Consider the following 16,003-nt stretch of genomic DNA (forward strand, 5'->3'; position numbering starts at 1 on the left):
ATGTAAGAAGTAGCAGGAAATACATCAAGATGATGCATGAAGGAAAAAAAGAGCCAACATTACACCGAAAATAAAAAATAAAACAATGAAATGCTAGGTGGTTATACTGGCATCCACAAATTATTATAAGATCCAGAGGGAGGCCTCATTGTTTATGGAAGAGACAGACAAGAATCACACAGAACAAGAAGGGGAAAGCTGACATTTTACAGTGGTAGAAGGAATCCAACCCATACCAACAGTTTTTTTTTACTATTTCAAATTCTTTCCCCTTCAAGTTTAAAATCATAAATTTAGTGTTTGAAGAAATATCAAGAGTTCATCTAGTTTAACCCTTTTTGTTTTACAACTGAGAAACCTGAAGCCCAGAGACATTAAGTCACACACAAGGTAATTGGAAGAGTCAGGATCTGAACACCCAAGGTTTTCTGCCTCTCCACATCATCTGCGTCTACAAAAATATATTTTGCTTTTGAAAAGTCTGTGACTTCTGAATGACTTTAATCTGTTACAAGGGATGACTCCATACATAAGGAGAGGGGAAGGATATATATGTAGAAATGAATGTGATATGTAAGGAAAATAAATCAATGAATATGGCTTAAAATTTTCCAACTGTCCAAATTGAACATCTAGATAACTGATTTATCTATTTTTCCAATAGTTATCACATATTAAGTTTGAATTTACAACTTTAATCTTAACAGTGTGCTATTATTTTTACAAAATGAGTCAAAAATCATTGCTTCTTAAAACTTGATTTATTCATTCTTTTGAGAAATGTGTCCGAACTAGATGGAAGGAGAAAATTTAAAAACCCTTCCTCCTAAAAACCTATGATTCCCCTGGCACAATAAACCTACAGTGAGGGAAAACATCTCTCAACAGTACAGACTGGCCCCTGCTCTGATCTAAAGGTAAAGGCTGGAGTGCAGGAAACAGTTTTTTTCAGGCTCTCTCAGTTGATGTTGCTATTGCTGATACTCCAAGCAACAACAGAAGGTACAGATTCAAGGAAGGGGGGCAAGTATTAATAACCCCCCCCAAAAAAAAGTTCTTGTGTCCCTATGCACTGTCTAGTGCATGTTTTCTTCCATTTCTTTCTAGTCCAATAGTGCTATATGGTAGATTATTCCAAGCTGTCATTCAACAGCTGTCAGAAAACACCAAACTTGGTTATTCTCTCTGACAAGAGGCATAACTCAGCTTCAGGGAAGAAAATCCCAGCAATGATCTAGTTCATAACAATGTTCTTAGAACAAAACTAAAAGTTTAGTTAGAGAAAAAGTGGAAAAAACATTTCATTAAGTATGGTGCCTCAAACCAGTAAGAGGATAAATTAACATAACAAGATTATCACTAAACTGCAGTCCCTTATTTACAATAGTTACCCTTTAATTTGTCTAGTGGTCCAAAAAGTGCCCTGAAGCAACTATCATAACATTAGAGTGAAAAATAATACCAAAAATTAAATGATATAGTAAATTTTCATCTTCAAAAATCAGCTTTGCACCATGTAAAAAATTGAGTTAATTTTTTTTCTACAGTATTTTCTAGGTGATTAATAAGGTAGAATCCAAGTAACTCAATTAAAATTCTGGGCAGAAAAATTCAAATGACAACAGTGTGGGAGAAGGAATTCTGGATTTGAGATCAAAGAACTGATTTAAATCACCACTGCTACTTACTATCTAGAACAAGTGTGACTTAAGCAAATCCTTTAACTTCTCAGTCTCTGCTTCAGGAAAATGAGATGGTTAGATAGGCTTATCACTAAGGCATCCCTTTTGCTCTAAATCCTAGGAAGAATTTTTTTGCTTTTTCCTTAAATAAGGCCCAGTAATGTTATCACAGATTTTAGATAGTTCCAAGGGAAGAACTCCCACAGTCAAAGCAGAGGGCAACTCCTCTACAATTTATGGCTTCAGAGAGTAGCCTGAAGGCAATGAAATAGTTAAACTCAGAGTCAGACTTCTGATACAGTGACAGAGCTGGAACTTGAACTCTTATCTTTCAGACTCTAGCGTTCAATCTACTTTGATACATCGCCTCTCTAGGGATTTACAGTATCCAGTTTTCAAGAAAGAAACAAATTTTGGCAAGAAGATACAAGTTTTCCATAATGACCCATTTGCCACCCTCCCAATACTTTAGTTGTATGTAAGACAAGCTAAGTGGAATTTAAGTAATTATACAGATTAGAAACTCCTCCCTTCCTGGTCTTTGCCACTCCTTCCTCCTACCTTCCCTCTAGAGGGGGAAAAAAAAAACTTGCTACTAAGAAAAAAAAATTTAAGCCAAGCTAGTTTGATTGGTTAATCTACTTTGACCTGCGTTACAGTATTACTGCTTTTCTCTTCACTTCAGTAGACACAAGCTTAATATGAACTCTCACTACTAATGCTGCAATGACTACTGAAGGGCAAATGATTAAATACACTCATAAATTAATTTAGAAAGGAGGGGAGGAAGGGGAAAACTTCTAAACTCAAAAAAATTTTAAACATGTTAAAATTGTTTTTACATGTAACTGGAAAATATTTTTAAAAAATAAAAAAGATCAATAGCATTTTCTCTCCTGTTTTACATCAATTTTTTTTCAATCATTTCATGTAATTTTTTTCTAATTTTTCAACCTAAATCTACTTTCTCCACTAAACTGTACATCTTTACAGTATTGAGTACTAAGATTTAGCATTAAGAAAACTAAGGTTTGATTCCCACCTAAATCACTTGCTAAACTAAATGATCATGAGAAGACACTTTCCTCCTTGGTAAAATGGATAACACTCAAACTACCTATGCCAGAGTGTTGCTTTGAAAATTTCTAAATACTATGTCAAATGTCAATTATTAAGAATAACTATGTGAAAGAAAACTAAAGCGTTTAATGTTTCATCCTCTAAATGCAATGAAAACATGTATTATAATAAAAATCATACAGGTGCCCTAGCATGGAGGTAAGTACTTTGGTCCTCATTTACAAAAAGTTTTCAATAAATGTTTTTACAATATTGAGTTCAAAGTTCACCTCCTCTGGGAAGCTGCCCCCCCCCCAATTAACACCAATTAAATTTCTCTTCTATCCCTAGTACATTCTGGCAATTACTATATTTGCCTGAATAGCTTCTTACAAGTTCAGCTTCTCCTTTTTTACACTGCTAAAATCTTCAAGGTAGGGCTGATGTTCTTTAATGCATACCTGTTGACTCTTTTCCCATGAGGTAAAAAATAATTTTTAACATGTTGTTCATTTTCTAGGAACTAGCACCTTAGGAATTGGACCTGTGAAGAAAATCCCACCCCAAATACAAGCAAGAGCATTCTCTTTACCTTCTCTCCCTCCATTTGGCAAGCAAACAAAATTAAAGCACAATGATTCAGGAGGGCAAGATAAACTAATATTTATAACAAGAATTTATAATTATGATCTTAAGTTTTAGGTAGGCCACCTTGCCTTTCCAAATATTAATTTACTTAATTTATGTAACTACTAACCTTGAGCAAATTAATAAACCTGTCAAGTTTCTTCAGGAAGCATAAAGTGCTTGCTAACTCAAGATTACAAGGAGTAATAGTTAAGGAAATAACTTGAGAAAGTTTCACATAATCCTTTTCTTTGTAAAATGTTTATATATATATATATGTATATATATATATATAAAATCCTGAAAAGCAATTATAATTATAATGCTATTTCTTAATATACTAGTCAAATATAACAGAGCTGGAAATCTTCTTTCACCTCCTACTAGAAAACTCTTGGGTTTTCAAACTTATTAAACTAAAACTCAGCATTTTTCACCACCAGTCCAGTTCCAAACAAAATACACACAGGGCAGATTTAGCCACCTGCTTCATACCCCAAAATTTAGAAATTACACTTTTTACTTGCTTAAGAAATTCAGTTGTTTATGACAACTTTTCCTTCCTGCCTTTCCAATCTATGCTAGTTTTTCAAGTGAATGTGGTACAACTTAACTGCAAGAAAGTAGTATTGTAATTAAAAAGTTGCATGCAAGAATAGAGAGCTACAGTTCCTAAGAGACAACATATCCTTGTAACAAAGTTTAACATAAATATTACACTGGTACCAACAACATAAAGTTAAAACACACACTCATACTGAAGATTAAAAACAATGTAGTTGGCCAACTAAGAGGAAAAGAACTCAGTTATAGTGTCCTGACATTTACTAAAGACCTGGACACTTTCCCTGTGAAGTTAATACATTTTTCTACAATGATTTTACTAAGCTTACCTCAAAGGCTTTATCAATCATTGTTCATAGACATTACTCACCTGTGGAGACTTGTTCTATTTTAAAAAAGAAAGAACCCGGTTTTATTCTTCCAAACTCTTTGAAAAGTATTATAAATCTTAACCCAAATCTAAAGGCTGATATTTGCATGTTATTTCAGATGATCAGATATAGTGCCTTAAGTAACTTTTAGATTATTCTGCCCAACCTCTTCATTTTGCCAAATAAATTGAGGTAAAGAGAAGTTAAATGACTTGCCAAAGGTCACACAGGTAGTAAAACAGAGAAGGGAAGTGGATCCCACCACCCCTGTCCCCAAACACACATTTTCCACTGTACTATCAATTTTAGACATATATATGAGGTAGTCCATCTAAAATTAAAATCCACAAATTTGTTACTCATAAACCTATAGACACATAAAGAACTTGGTTATGTGCTTAAATTAAGTACTAAATTTTACTTTCTTTGACAATACCAGGAAGAAACCAGGCACAAGATATCAATTATACCACTAGTTCAGCTTCCTGTGTAAATTTATAATCTTCCTATTATAACCAATTGAGATACTTAATAGGATTGGGAAGAATAGAGATTAACACTTTTTCGGTCCTACTGGTTCATGTACAAAATATGGAAAGCATCTGGGCTCTGATACATGGACACGAAGCCCGAAGGGCTGCTGTGGGCGTTATTAAAGCTCTTTCTATATAACTGAAGTCCGTGCCCTTCCGCTGCAGCAGCGGTGCAGCACATCCCCCACCCTTGCGGCCACTTCCGTGTTTACACTCCTCTTCCCTCCAATTCCATGCGTACATTGTCAGCTTTACTCCCGCCCAATCTCCATTGGTCCAGCGCAGGCCAGAAGACCCGCCCCCAGAAATCAACGTTCTTATTTGGAACATCCCCGAGAGGGGATTGGAATGGAAGCCTTGTCAATCTCGCCGATTCTGTCCTCTCCGCTGCGCTTCCGCTATGGTGGGAGGTTTGGGGGGGAGGGGAAAGGGGGCGACACCGTGCTGAGACTTCCCCAGGGCCAAGCCTGCCTCCAGCCTCCCCGCCAACCCTGCTGGTGCCCACTCTTCAGCTACTCATATAAAAGATTAGGCAAATTGTGCCTTTTTCTAGACCCCCGCCCCATTGCTCAAGACATTCCACCACCTCCCATCCCACAAATAGTCCCGTCCCCTCACCCCCCCCCCGAGAGGGGAGGGGGCTGTGCTAGGTTCCCTCCTGTCCTTTAGCTAGCAGGGTTGGGTTCAGAGTCACGGGCCTGGGCAGGGGCAGCACGTTCAGTTGACTCCCCTCCACCCTGACCCTTTCCGGGACCGTTACTCCTGAAAGTGCACCAGGTGTGAGGGGGCGGGGAGCTGTTTTGGCGGGTACCCTCGGCCGCTCCGTTTCTTCTCTGCAGGAGTCATGGAGAGGGACAGTAGTGCGGGGGGTGAGTCCCAGTGCCCCCTCCCCTGGGGCAGCCGCGGCCTCTCCGGCCAGACAGCGTGGCAGTGCAGCGGAGACAACAGCCGCGCTCGCTCCCTCGCTCGCTCCCTCGCCCACTTCCTGGTTCCTCAGCAACTGGGGCGAAGCGCAAACTCTCCCGCCCGGGAGTCGCCAACTTGAGCGCGGCACACGTTCTCTTGCACCGGCTGCCGGCGCCGAGCCTGGGAGGTAGCGCCGCCGCTGCTGGGGGCAGCCCCGGAGCCCTGGCACTGAGGATCGGGCAGGTTATTCACCAAGGTGATCACTTCCTCATTCGTCGCCTCCATTACTTCATTCACTGCTCCCCCTTCAACCCGACCTCCCAACACCTCCCGCTGCTCCCTGCACCGGCAGCCGCAGCCGCGGGAGAGCCGCCTCCCGCCCCTTTCACACGCCGCCTCCGCCTGCACCCGTGCACAGTAACACAACTTGCCCGGTCCTTACCGGCCCGGATGAGCAGATCCAGCTGGTTGGTGGGCCCCTCATGCAGAGAAGTCGCCATGTTTATCCCGGGGCTGGAGCTGCTGCTGCTGCTTCACATTGACTTAACGCTAGGAGCAGCGGCGGCGGCGGGGGAGGAGGCGGAACCAGCAGTCAGAGGCGCACACGCACACACACACACTTGCACACACACACACACACATACACACACAGAAGGATCCTTGCGCGTCCTCCCGACAGGAAGCCGCGGAACCGGCCCAGCTCCCAGGCGTCCGCCCGGCGAGAAGCCCAGCACCTAACGGTAGGGGCTGCAGCGGCGGCTCGACTAGCAACGCGATCCTTCCGCCCTGCAGCCCAGACAGGAAGTCCCCGACATTCGCGCACGGCCGCTCTGCCACCCGCAGCCGGGGGAGGAGACTCTGACACCTGAGGCTAAGGAATCTCTCCCGGGCCTGGGACAGTTAAGGGGCTGCCCCGGACGGAGAAGGCAGAGAGAACTGTCTCTAACTGCCCGGGACACAGCACAGATAGGGAGCATATTCTTTCTAGGAAGAGATTCTCGTGCTGTTTGGGCAGCCTGAATGTGGCTATGCCTACTTTACCTTGTTTTGGCCACCGCCAAGCTGGCTGGTTGCGGTTCTGTCCCTCCTTCTGGTGATGGAGGTAGCAGTTAGAAATAGTAACCCATGAGCATGAGCACAAGAAATTAGGCGCCCGTAACTTTTCGAGGAAGGAAAAAAGTGCCTTTGTTTTCAGCAAACACTCCTCAACAAAACTGACCAATCCGTCATACGTGAAGCCATTCGTAAATCTGTCATAAAACGTATGCCCCTCCTAATTAATAACTGGCTTAGATACAAATCTGTGAATGATGACGCACTTGCACTCTTTTAACCTTCAATAAAGACAAAAGATCCCTATTAAAGTACTAACAAATACTAAATAAGCACACAATTAGATGCTACTAAATAAATGTATAAAATCAGGGAACCAAGACAATTTAAAGCAGAAAAATATTAACTATTCATTAGTTATGTCTACACCAAACTCAGCTCTGAAAATGACACTAATCGTGGACATTTGTTTATAAGAGCTTTTAAAGTTTACAAAAGCCTTTTCCTTAAAAATCCCCGAAGTGAATGGGGAAAACTGCCTGACCACAAATAGAGATCTGCCAATATCAGTTTAATATGATTAAAGTTGGGTTTTTTTTTAAGATTGTTTTTGAATGAAGAATATAGCCAAACTGACTCTTCACATACAGCCTACAAAAACTTAAATTCAATCATGTTACCTAGTACAATGCTAATTTGTGATAGATTTCACTGTATCATGTGGATTTCAAATGCCTTTGGAGATATAGACCTCAAGTCTTTGCGGGGTTAGACTGCATTTCCATCCCTTATTCCTCTTAACATACCTTTATAGAATTGCTCCCCCAGCTTTTAAAAGCACTTATATTTGCTATAGATATGCCATACCCAAAACTGTTTCTGCTTGGTCTAGGTACATCTGCCAAATCTGGAACAAAAACTGTACTTAAAATCTTATTTTCATTTTTGTTTAAGCAATATTAAAAAGCACTCGTTGACAAAAGGAAACAATTGCTAATTTTATCCATTTAAACTGCAGGGGAAAGGGAGGGCAAATACCAATCAATACTTTCTGAGTTTAGATAATTTACAATTTCTTTCATGTAGTTTGCTACATTAGTTCTCAGGTTGGCAACTCAACTTAAGTAAGCTGAAATAGAAAGACCTGTTGACATAGGAACATGTCAATTTGAGATTGGTCCTTACCATTTGTAATTTGTCAGTCATTTGTTTCTTGCTATATAAATTCTGTATAGAAAGCTTTAAGCAGTGAAATCAGCCAGTCCCTCTATTTTAGGGTAGCTGGGTGACTGGGCCTTAATCACTCCATAGGGCTTAGCACAGACCTACAGGAAATTATGCCCTTAATAAAGGTTTAAAGATAATCCACTAAACCTTCACTTCTATGAGGACTGTCAGAGAGATAATATGATTGATTCTATGACTGTCAGAGAGAAGTGACCAGAAAAATGATTTGGATATGATCTTTTACTTGTACACTGAAAGTCTATGTAAAATAAATCTCCACATACTTCCTTATAATTACATCTTTTTGGTAACAACTTTTAAAGTAAAGTGATTGAATACCAAATTATCTCTAAGGTCTTTCCAGCTCCAAAATGTTATGATTCTATACGCAAAAGCAAAGTTAATTGCCTTGGGAAATCCTTTAAAAGTTTCCCCAATGCTTTAATTTTCATTTTTAATTACTATATTTAAGTAAACTTCCATTTTTGTCAATACACTTGCTTTATTATAAAGTTTTCCACATCGAAGCTATTTTCATGTCCCAGTAGATAACCCACAGTAACAGTATCTTGTTGATCTGTTACAATGAATCAAACTGTTTCTAAATGCTTTCTCAAGTCTGTCCATTTAACCTAGCAACTTCTCCTGAAAATTTAAATGTTTGCTCAGCAAAGACCTAAATTCTTCAGAGATTTTATTGTTTTTCAATCAAACAGAAATTGCTTTTCAGCTTGTTTGATATTCAACCTGGGAGCATATTTTACTCCAGTATAACATAAGATCCTAACAAAATGAGTGTCTATCAGTGGAGGAAAAGCAGAAAAAACTGTGGTATATATGAAAATATTATATAGTATGTTAATAAATAAATATAAGGATTTCAAAGAAATATAAGATTTGTATAAGTTATGCAGACTAAGGATGAAGAAAGAAAATTCACAACTATAACTGTAAAAGTAAATAAAAAGCACTTAAGTCTCAAGTCTATAAAATTAATAACTTGTCATGTAGAAATGTCTTCCTTCTATAAAGAGAACACTAGCAACTACAATAATGAAAGCTGTGGATATGAAATTTAATATACTATCAGAATGGGTTATTACTATGTCAGTTACTTTAATATTTGTTATTGTTTTTATTGTTGAAGAAAAAATTAAATGAGGAAAATGAATTAAAGGAAAATGACTATTGCAAAACCAAAAAGATAAAAAGGAGTTTTTCCTTTAAAAAAAAGTTTGTAAACTATTGAAGACAAAGATTATTTTCTTTTTGACATTTTAAATATAAATAAATTCTCAACAAAGGCTTATTGTTGAATGAATAATATCCAGAGGTTTGAACTTGGACTACAACCCAAGAAAATTTAATTAAATATCTAAAGGATATCACAATAAAGTATTTTTACCTAAAATGTAGTTCCAAGGTACTACGCCCTATGCTATTGTTTTGAAACTTCTATAATTTTATTTTTTACAATTTATTTTTCTTTTGTCTATATAACATGTAACAACATATGATGTTATAAGTATGTAATAAATTATAATAAATATACTTATCCAAGAGAAACAATTTCTCACATTAGCTATGTCCAAAAATCTATGGATCATTCTGGAAATGAATGACATTTTAGAAAATTAATTATTTTATTCAGTTTCTTTTATCTCATATGTCAGAAACGTGGAAGATTTCTCTATCCTACTAGTGATATCTGTGGGCCAAGCTGTTCTTGAGCATGTTTCTTTTTTCTGATTTTTAATAGGTCAAAATACTTACATTGCCATTTTTAACAATCATTTGTGGAATATTATTGCATCAATTATTATACATTTTGTCTAAGAGATGATAGTCCTCAGAATTATTTTCAAATACAATTTATTATTACTAAGTGCTCATATATGTAGAATATACTACAAACACTAGCTAAAATTGTCTATAATTGGTTGCTACATGACTATTCAAAAGCAGTATGGAAACACAAATTTGAAGACCTGAATTATTTGTTCTGTCACTATTATCATCCTAAGATGCTTGGAATATACCACACCAAAGTCATATATTGGGGTAGGGTATATGTGGATTATTGCTTGAGAGGCTCTACCTTTTCTGATGAAAGTTTCAAGACTAAGTCAATTTTTGACACTAATGCATTGCTGGTGGAGTTGTGAATTAATCCAGCCATTCTGGAAGGCAATTTGGAATTATGTGCAAAGGGCTTTAAAAGATCGTATGCCTTTTGACCCGCTACTGGATTTGTACCCCAAAGAGATAATAATGAAAATGTTTGTACAAAAATATTCATAGCCATGTGCTTTGTGACGGCAAAAAATTGAAAAATGAGGTGGTGTCCCTTACCTGGGAAATGACTGAACAAACTGTGGTATCTGATGGTAATTGAATACTACTATGCTCTAAGGAATGATGAACTGGAGGATTTCTACATGAACTAGAAGAACCTCCATGAATTGATACAGAGTGAAAAGAGCTGAACCTAGAGAACACTGTACACAGAAAGTGAAATATTGTGGAACAATCCAATGTAATGAACTTTAATACAAGTTCTAATACAATAATCCAGGACAATCTTGAGGGATTTATGAGAAAGAATGCTATCCACATTGAGAGAAAGAACTGTGGGAGCAGAAACTGAAAAGAAAAAAAATATGACTTACCACGTATCACTTGATCATATGGATATAAGATTTGGGGTCTGGGCTTTAAAAGATCGTTCTATTGCAAAAATGAATAATATGGAAATAGTTATCAAGTGATGACATTTTTACAACCCAGTAGAAGTACTTGTTGACTCTGGGAGGGGGGAGGGAAGAGGGGAGAAAAAGAACATGAATCATGGAAACATGGAAAAAATATTTTTTTAATTAAAAAATTTTTAATTAAAAAACTAAGCCAATTTTTATAATTAAAATACAAAGTGACTTCAAGTTAAATCTAAGTCAATGAGATCCCAGGAAATATCATATTCTTCCAATTTAATCATATTCCAATATATAGACTGTTACCTGGGCTTAGAAATATTAATTATAAAGACCTTTTACTATAATTTATTTGATTGGGAAATTTAATTGAGAAAAAGGTCTATATTGGCTCATAGTCCATTGTCAACTTAAAAATCAAATCAACTGAAAGAATTTTTTCTACAGTTAGAAATTTATCACTAATATTAAATATAAGTTACTATCAATTTTTTAAAGTTTTTATACATTCCAACTGAAAAATGCTTACTACCTCACCTTCCAAAAATTCTCAAAAGAATCCTTCTCCCATCTCTAACCTTGGAAAAAAAAAAACATGTTCTTAAAAGGAGCTTCAAAGAAATGCCTCATGGCAAACCACATTCAGAATCAAGATAAATATTTTCCAATGTTCTATAAAGTGTCCCAGACCTAGAAATAAGAAGACCGTCTTAACAAACTAAAAATAAAAATAAAAAAAGAAAATTGAAGTTTATTTTGGATATGACTGATACTTAAATTTTGACATTCCAGATATGTCAAGATCTGAAAAGATTTTGTTGAAATTAGCAGCTGACATTACTTTATTGATCTTTCATGGTGGCTGGTTCAGAAAGTATTTGAACAAATCCTCCATTACCTCCTTCCTCTCCTCCCCCTAAAAGGGGAAAAAAAATCAACTACTGATTGTCCACTGTGATCCAATAATATTGGCTCCTTACTCTTTTCTCACATAAGACATTCCATCTTCCAAATCAAAGCATTTTCAAAGGTGTAATTTCACCATTGGGAAATTTCATACTTGGAAAATTTCTTACTGATAGTCTATTGGAATTTTAAGGTTTACAAAGGCTGCTTTCTCCATGTCTGAAATTATCTGCCTCCTTGGTTCTACCACCTGGCTTCCCTTCAATCTCTCCAAATATATTGGAGGGCAGGAAGGGGGATGTCTATAGATGGCCTAGTGGATATGAATAAAGTGCTGAGTCTTCAGTAAGGAACATCTGAATTCAAATCCAGCAACACTAGCTGGGTGACCCTGGGTAAGTCACTTAACCTCTACTTGCCTCTATCCACTAGAAGGAAAAAAAAAACTCCAAAGACATTATTATCCACAAGATCAGAGTCAAACACAACTGAATGACAACACATATATTCTACATTCTTCTTATCTCAATGCCTTTATTCATATTGTTCCTTATGTTTGGAATGTCTGCTACCTGTTGCATTCCTCCCCATCCTTGAACACCCAACTCAAAAAGCAAAAAGCCACCTTTCTCCAGGAAGCATACTTTATAATCCTAGTCTAGAATGACTTCTCCACCCTCAGGCTACCTCAGATGTTTGTTAATATCTTCTCTTATGCACTTAGTATACAGTATTCTATTACTATTGTTTGTGAATGCAGCCCATTTCCCTACTGAGCTTATGCAAGTTCCATACGCACAGAACATCTTTCTTGTACTCTGAATGACATCTACTAATGATCACAATTCTAGGCACTCAATAAGTGATTTACAAATGTTTGCTGAATTCAATTCATTTAAAATGATAACCACGTTACTGGTCTTTGGAGGAAAGGAAAAAAACCTGTGCACAAGCAAAAAAAAAAGCAACTTATGGAAGAAAGTGAATCAAAACCAGATGTGTTTTGAAACAATTTCTCTCTCCACATTGACCCAAGTCCTCAGATTGCTCGGTACACCTCCTCCTTAATAATGCCATAAGTACCATCAAAGAGGACAATATCCAAAAGAACCTAAATGGAATATATGTATATATAATATATATACACATGCATACATAAAAAACTATTTGTACAAAGAAGTAGACTATGATACATTAATAAAATTGAGTTATTATATCATCATAAAGAATGACAACTACCAAAAAAATTATTTTATGAAATCCATATAAAGCAATCTAAGAAATGGGAGTTCAATTGTCATGTGTGTGTCTTAGCAAGCAAATTAGTTTCACAGAATGCAGAGCTTGTGAAGAGGAATACAGGGAAGTTAATTCTAAAAAGGTAGATTAGAATCAGACTGTGCAAAGCTTTTCTTAAGAAGAGTTGCATTAAGGCTAAAAGGCAATTCCAAAGATTCATAGAGAGATCTGTGTTGTATGACTATTACTTGAGAAGATGGACCAGATAAGAGAGAAACAAGACAGAAAGGAAACCAATCAGAAGGCTAATGTAATAGTTCAGTCACAGGTAATAAGAGTCTGAACTAGGGTTGTGGCAATTTGAGTAAAGAAAAGGGAACTGAAAAGAGAGATGTAATAGAGTTAAAATAAGATTTGACAAATAGTTGGATATGAGGAGAGGACACTGAAGAATCAAGGATGGCAGCCTAAAAGTTCACATACAAACCTAGGCAAACTGAAAGAATGGGAATGCCCTCAATAGAAATAAGGAAGTATAAAAGTGGGGTGAATTGGGTGGGGGGGGGGGTTAATATACTAAAATTAAGAATGACTACAGGACATTTTAAGAAATTTCAGAATGGAATTTAGGAGAAAGATTAAGGCTAGGAAAATGGAATTGGAAGTTATCTGAATACAAATGATCATTGAACCCATGCATGCTTATGAGATTACACAGAAAGAACACATATATCCATATATGTACAAAACATCTCTGACATGTGTGCATGTGTGTGTCAGATGTGTATATATGAGGGTCCAACCAAAAAAGTAAAATATAAATACTGGGAATATATGCTAGCATGCTATTCTATAATATGACTATAACTATAAAAATATATATTTAATTGTTTAATTATAAGGGTTAAAAGGGTTCAGTTCAAAAATTTATTAAGCACCTACTACATGCAAGACACTGTTAATTGCATTTGATATCTAGATTTTTTTTTTAAACCCATACCTTCCATCTTGGAATCAATGCTGTGTACTGGTTCCAAGGCAGAAGAGTGGTAAGGGCTAGGCAATGGGGGTCAAGTGACTTGCCCAGGGTCACACAGCTAGGAAGTATCTGAGGCCAGATTTAAACCCAGGACCTCCCATCTCTAGCCCTAGCTCTCAATCCACTGAGCTGCCCCCTAGATTTTTTTAATATAATTGATCATAGGAGCAGCAAGGTGCCCTAGTGAATAAAGACCTGGATCTATAGTCAGGAAGATATGTTTAAATCAGGCCTCACTTACTAGCTGTGTGACCCTGGACAAGTCACTTAAACCCTGTTTGTCTTAGTTTCCTCATCTGTATAATGAGTGGGAGAAGGGAAATGGCAAACTACCCCAGTATCTTTGTCAAGAAAACCCCAAAATGGAGGCATGAAGAACCAGGTACAACTGAACAACAAAAACATTGGATTATATAGGTCAATTTTCTGGGTACTCAAACTTCCCTTTTTCTATCAAGGGCACCCATATTCTTTCAGTTTACCTAGATTTGCAACCTTAATCTTTGGTTCATCTTTTGTTCCTCAGTCTCTTCTCCCACTCTCAAATCCAACTATTTATTAAATCTTGTTTTATTCTATCTAATTCCAAGAAAGTACACAGCTCTTTGTTCTTAATCATATCTTAGATACAGCTTTATAGTTAAGATAATAAAATAAAGAATTTGAGTTCAGAAAGTTGTCATATAAAAATATCTTTCCACAAATGCATTAAAGACACTGTTTTTCTTATAGATATGAAATTTCTCAGTGATCCTTCATAAACTTTGAATAGTACAAATTTCTTTGTCTCAAGAATATATTCTTGTCAATGAAAATTCTGTGGAACACCTTACATACTGTTTATGTTACCACTGAATACTAAGAGAGTACTCCTGAAAACTTAGTACTGTACTTTATTCTATTAATATACATGATTATACTAATGTTTTTAAGTACTATGATTTTGTTTATTTAAGAGATGAAAAGAAAGTACATGCTGATTTTCTACCCAGGAGAATACAGGAATTCTACAAAAATAGCAAGAAGCTAATTGGATCCTAAGACAAAAACTACCTAAATAAAAACTAGGGAAAGGAAAGTGGATACGTTCTTTGTCCTACTTTGCCTCCTGGTTTTTCTGTAATGATGAGTCACTTAACCTTCTGATGCTATGATTTTCCTACAGAAGGAAAACGCACTAGTTCTATTCCCTAGCTAAGTAAATCTGTTCTAAGACAGAATTTGTTAATTTTTTTAGCACTTTGAAAGGAGGAATTAATAAATTTGAAGACATAAGTATTATTATGTTTCAAGGATCTATGATTTCTTGCTGTGCGTGGGCCCTGAGTATCACAATTAATGGTAGTGCTGGATTGACACAGCAAATGGACAGTGAATTGGGCCCAAAATAGGAGGAAGAAAATATACTAGGTTGGCTCAGAAAACTGTCAATTTCTCATCCAATCTTCCTCTTCCTCGCCTACCATCTATAACAGGTAAAATCCAGCCTAATCCTGAAAGGCAAGAGGCAGTCCTCAAATTTCCTACCTTATCATGCTTTCTTCTCTAGCCCATCATCATTCTCTTTCTCACTAGAATCTTGTACTCTGCAAACATCCCCTAGCTCTGAGAGCTTTGGCCACGTTCAGACCAAGGACCTCACACCCCTTCACAGCATTTCCTTACTATGGTGGGGTACACATCCCCCACCACCACCTTCTAACATCTCTCTATGGCATATCCTTCCCTATTAAAATATAAATTACTTGAAGACAAAGACTGTTCAAGAGTAAATTTATCTACCTATGTATCTAAAAGACTCTTAAGCATCTCTCTAAAACAAAGGCCCATCTTTTTAATATCAGTGTTTAGTCATGGAACTCTACAGTCAGTCAGTAAGAATTTATTAAGCACCTACTACATGCCAGGCCCCATGCTATGTGCCAAGGATATCTACTTTCAGGAGTTCACAGTCTAATGAGGGAGACAACATGATAATACTCCATTCTATAAGAATAAGGTCTATCTCCAGCAAAAATAAGAGTAATACAGATGTCTATGTATAAAAGTATAGATTATATATATTAATACCTGTTCCTTCCTTCAA

General features: G+C 36.9%; 1 protein-coding gene across 7 annotated transcripts in view; it reads right to left on the reverse strand.

The window, feature by feature from the left end:
• Window positions 1-16,003, reverse strand: part of ELF2 (E74 like ETS transcription factor 2) — a 95,071-nt gene that overhangs the window by 18,965 nt on the left and 60,103 nt on the right. Inside the window, exon 1 of one of the 7 annotated variants that reach the window (XM_056802712.1) lies at window positions 6,185-8,822. The exons of 5 other annotated variants lie outside the window; for them this stretch is intronic. In XM_056802712.1, the coding sequence (XP_056658690.1) occupies window positions 6,185-6,242 (58 nt within the window). In that variant the 5' untranslated portion in view covers window positions 6,243-8,822. Of the gene's footprint in view, window positions 1-6,184; window positions 8,823-16,003 lie in introns of those variants that run through there. One more of the 7 variants, XM_001367581.4, reaches the window with a different exon arrangement.

The sequence above is a fragment of the Monodelphis domestica genome, chromosome 6 (assembly GCF_027887165.1).
Source record: "Monodelphis domestica isolate mMonDom1 chromosome 6, mMonDom1.pri, whole genome shotgun sequence".
Lineage (NCBI taxonomy): Eukaryota > Metazoa > Chordata > Mammalia > Didelphimorphia > Didelphidae > Monodelphis > Monodelphis domestica.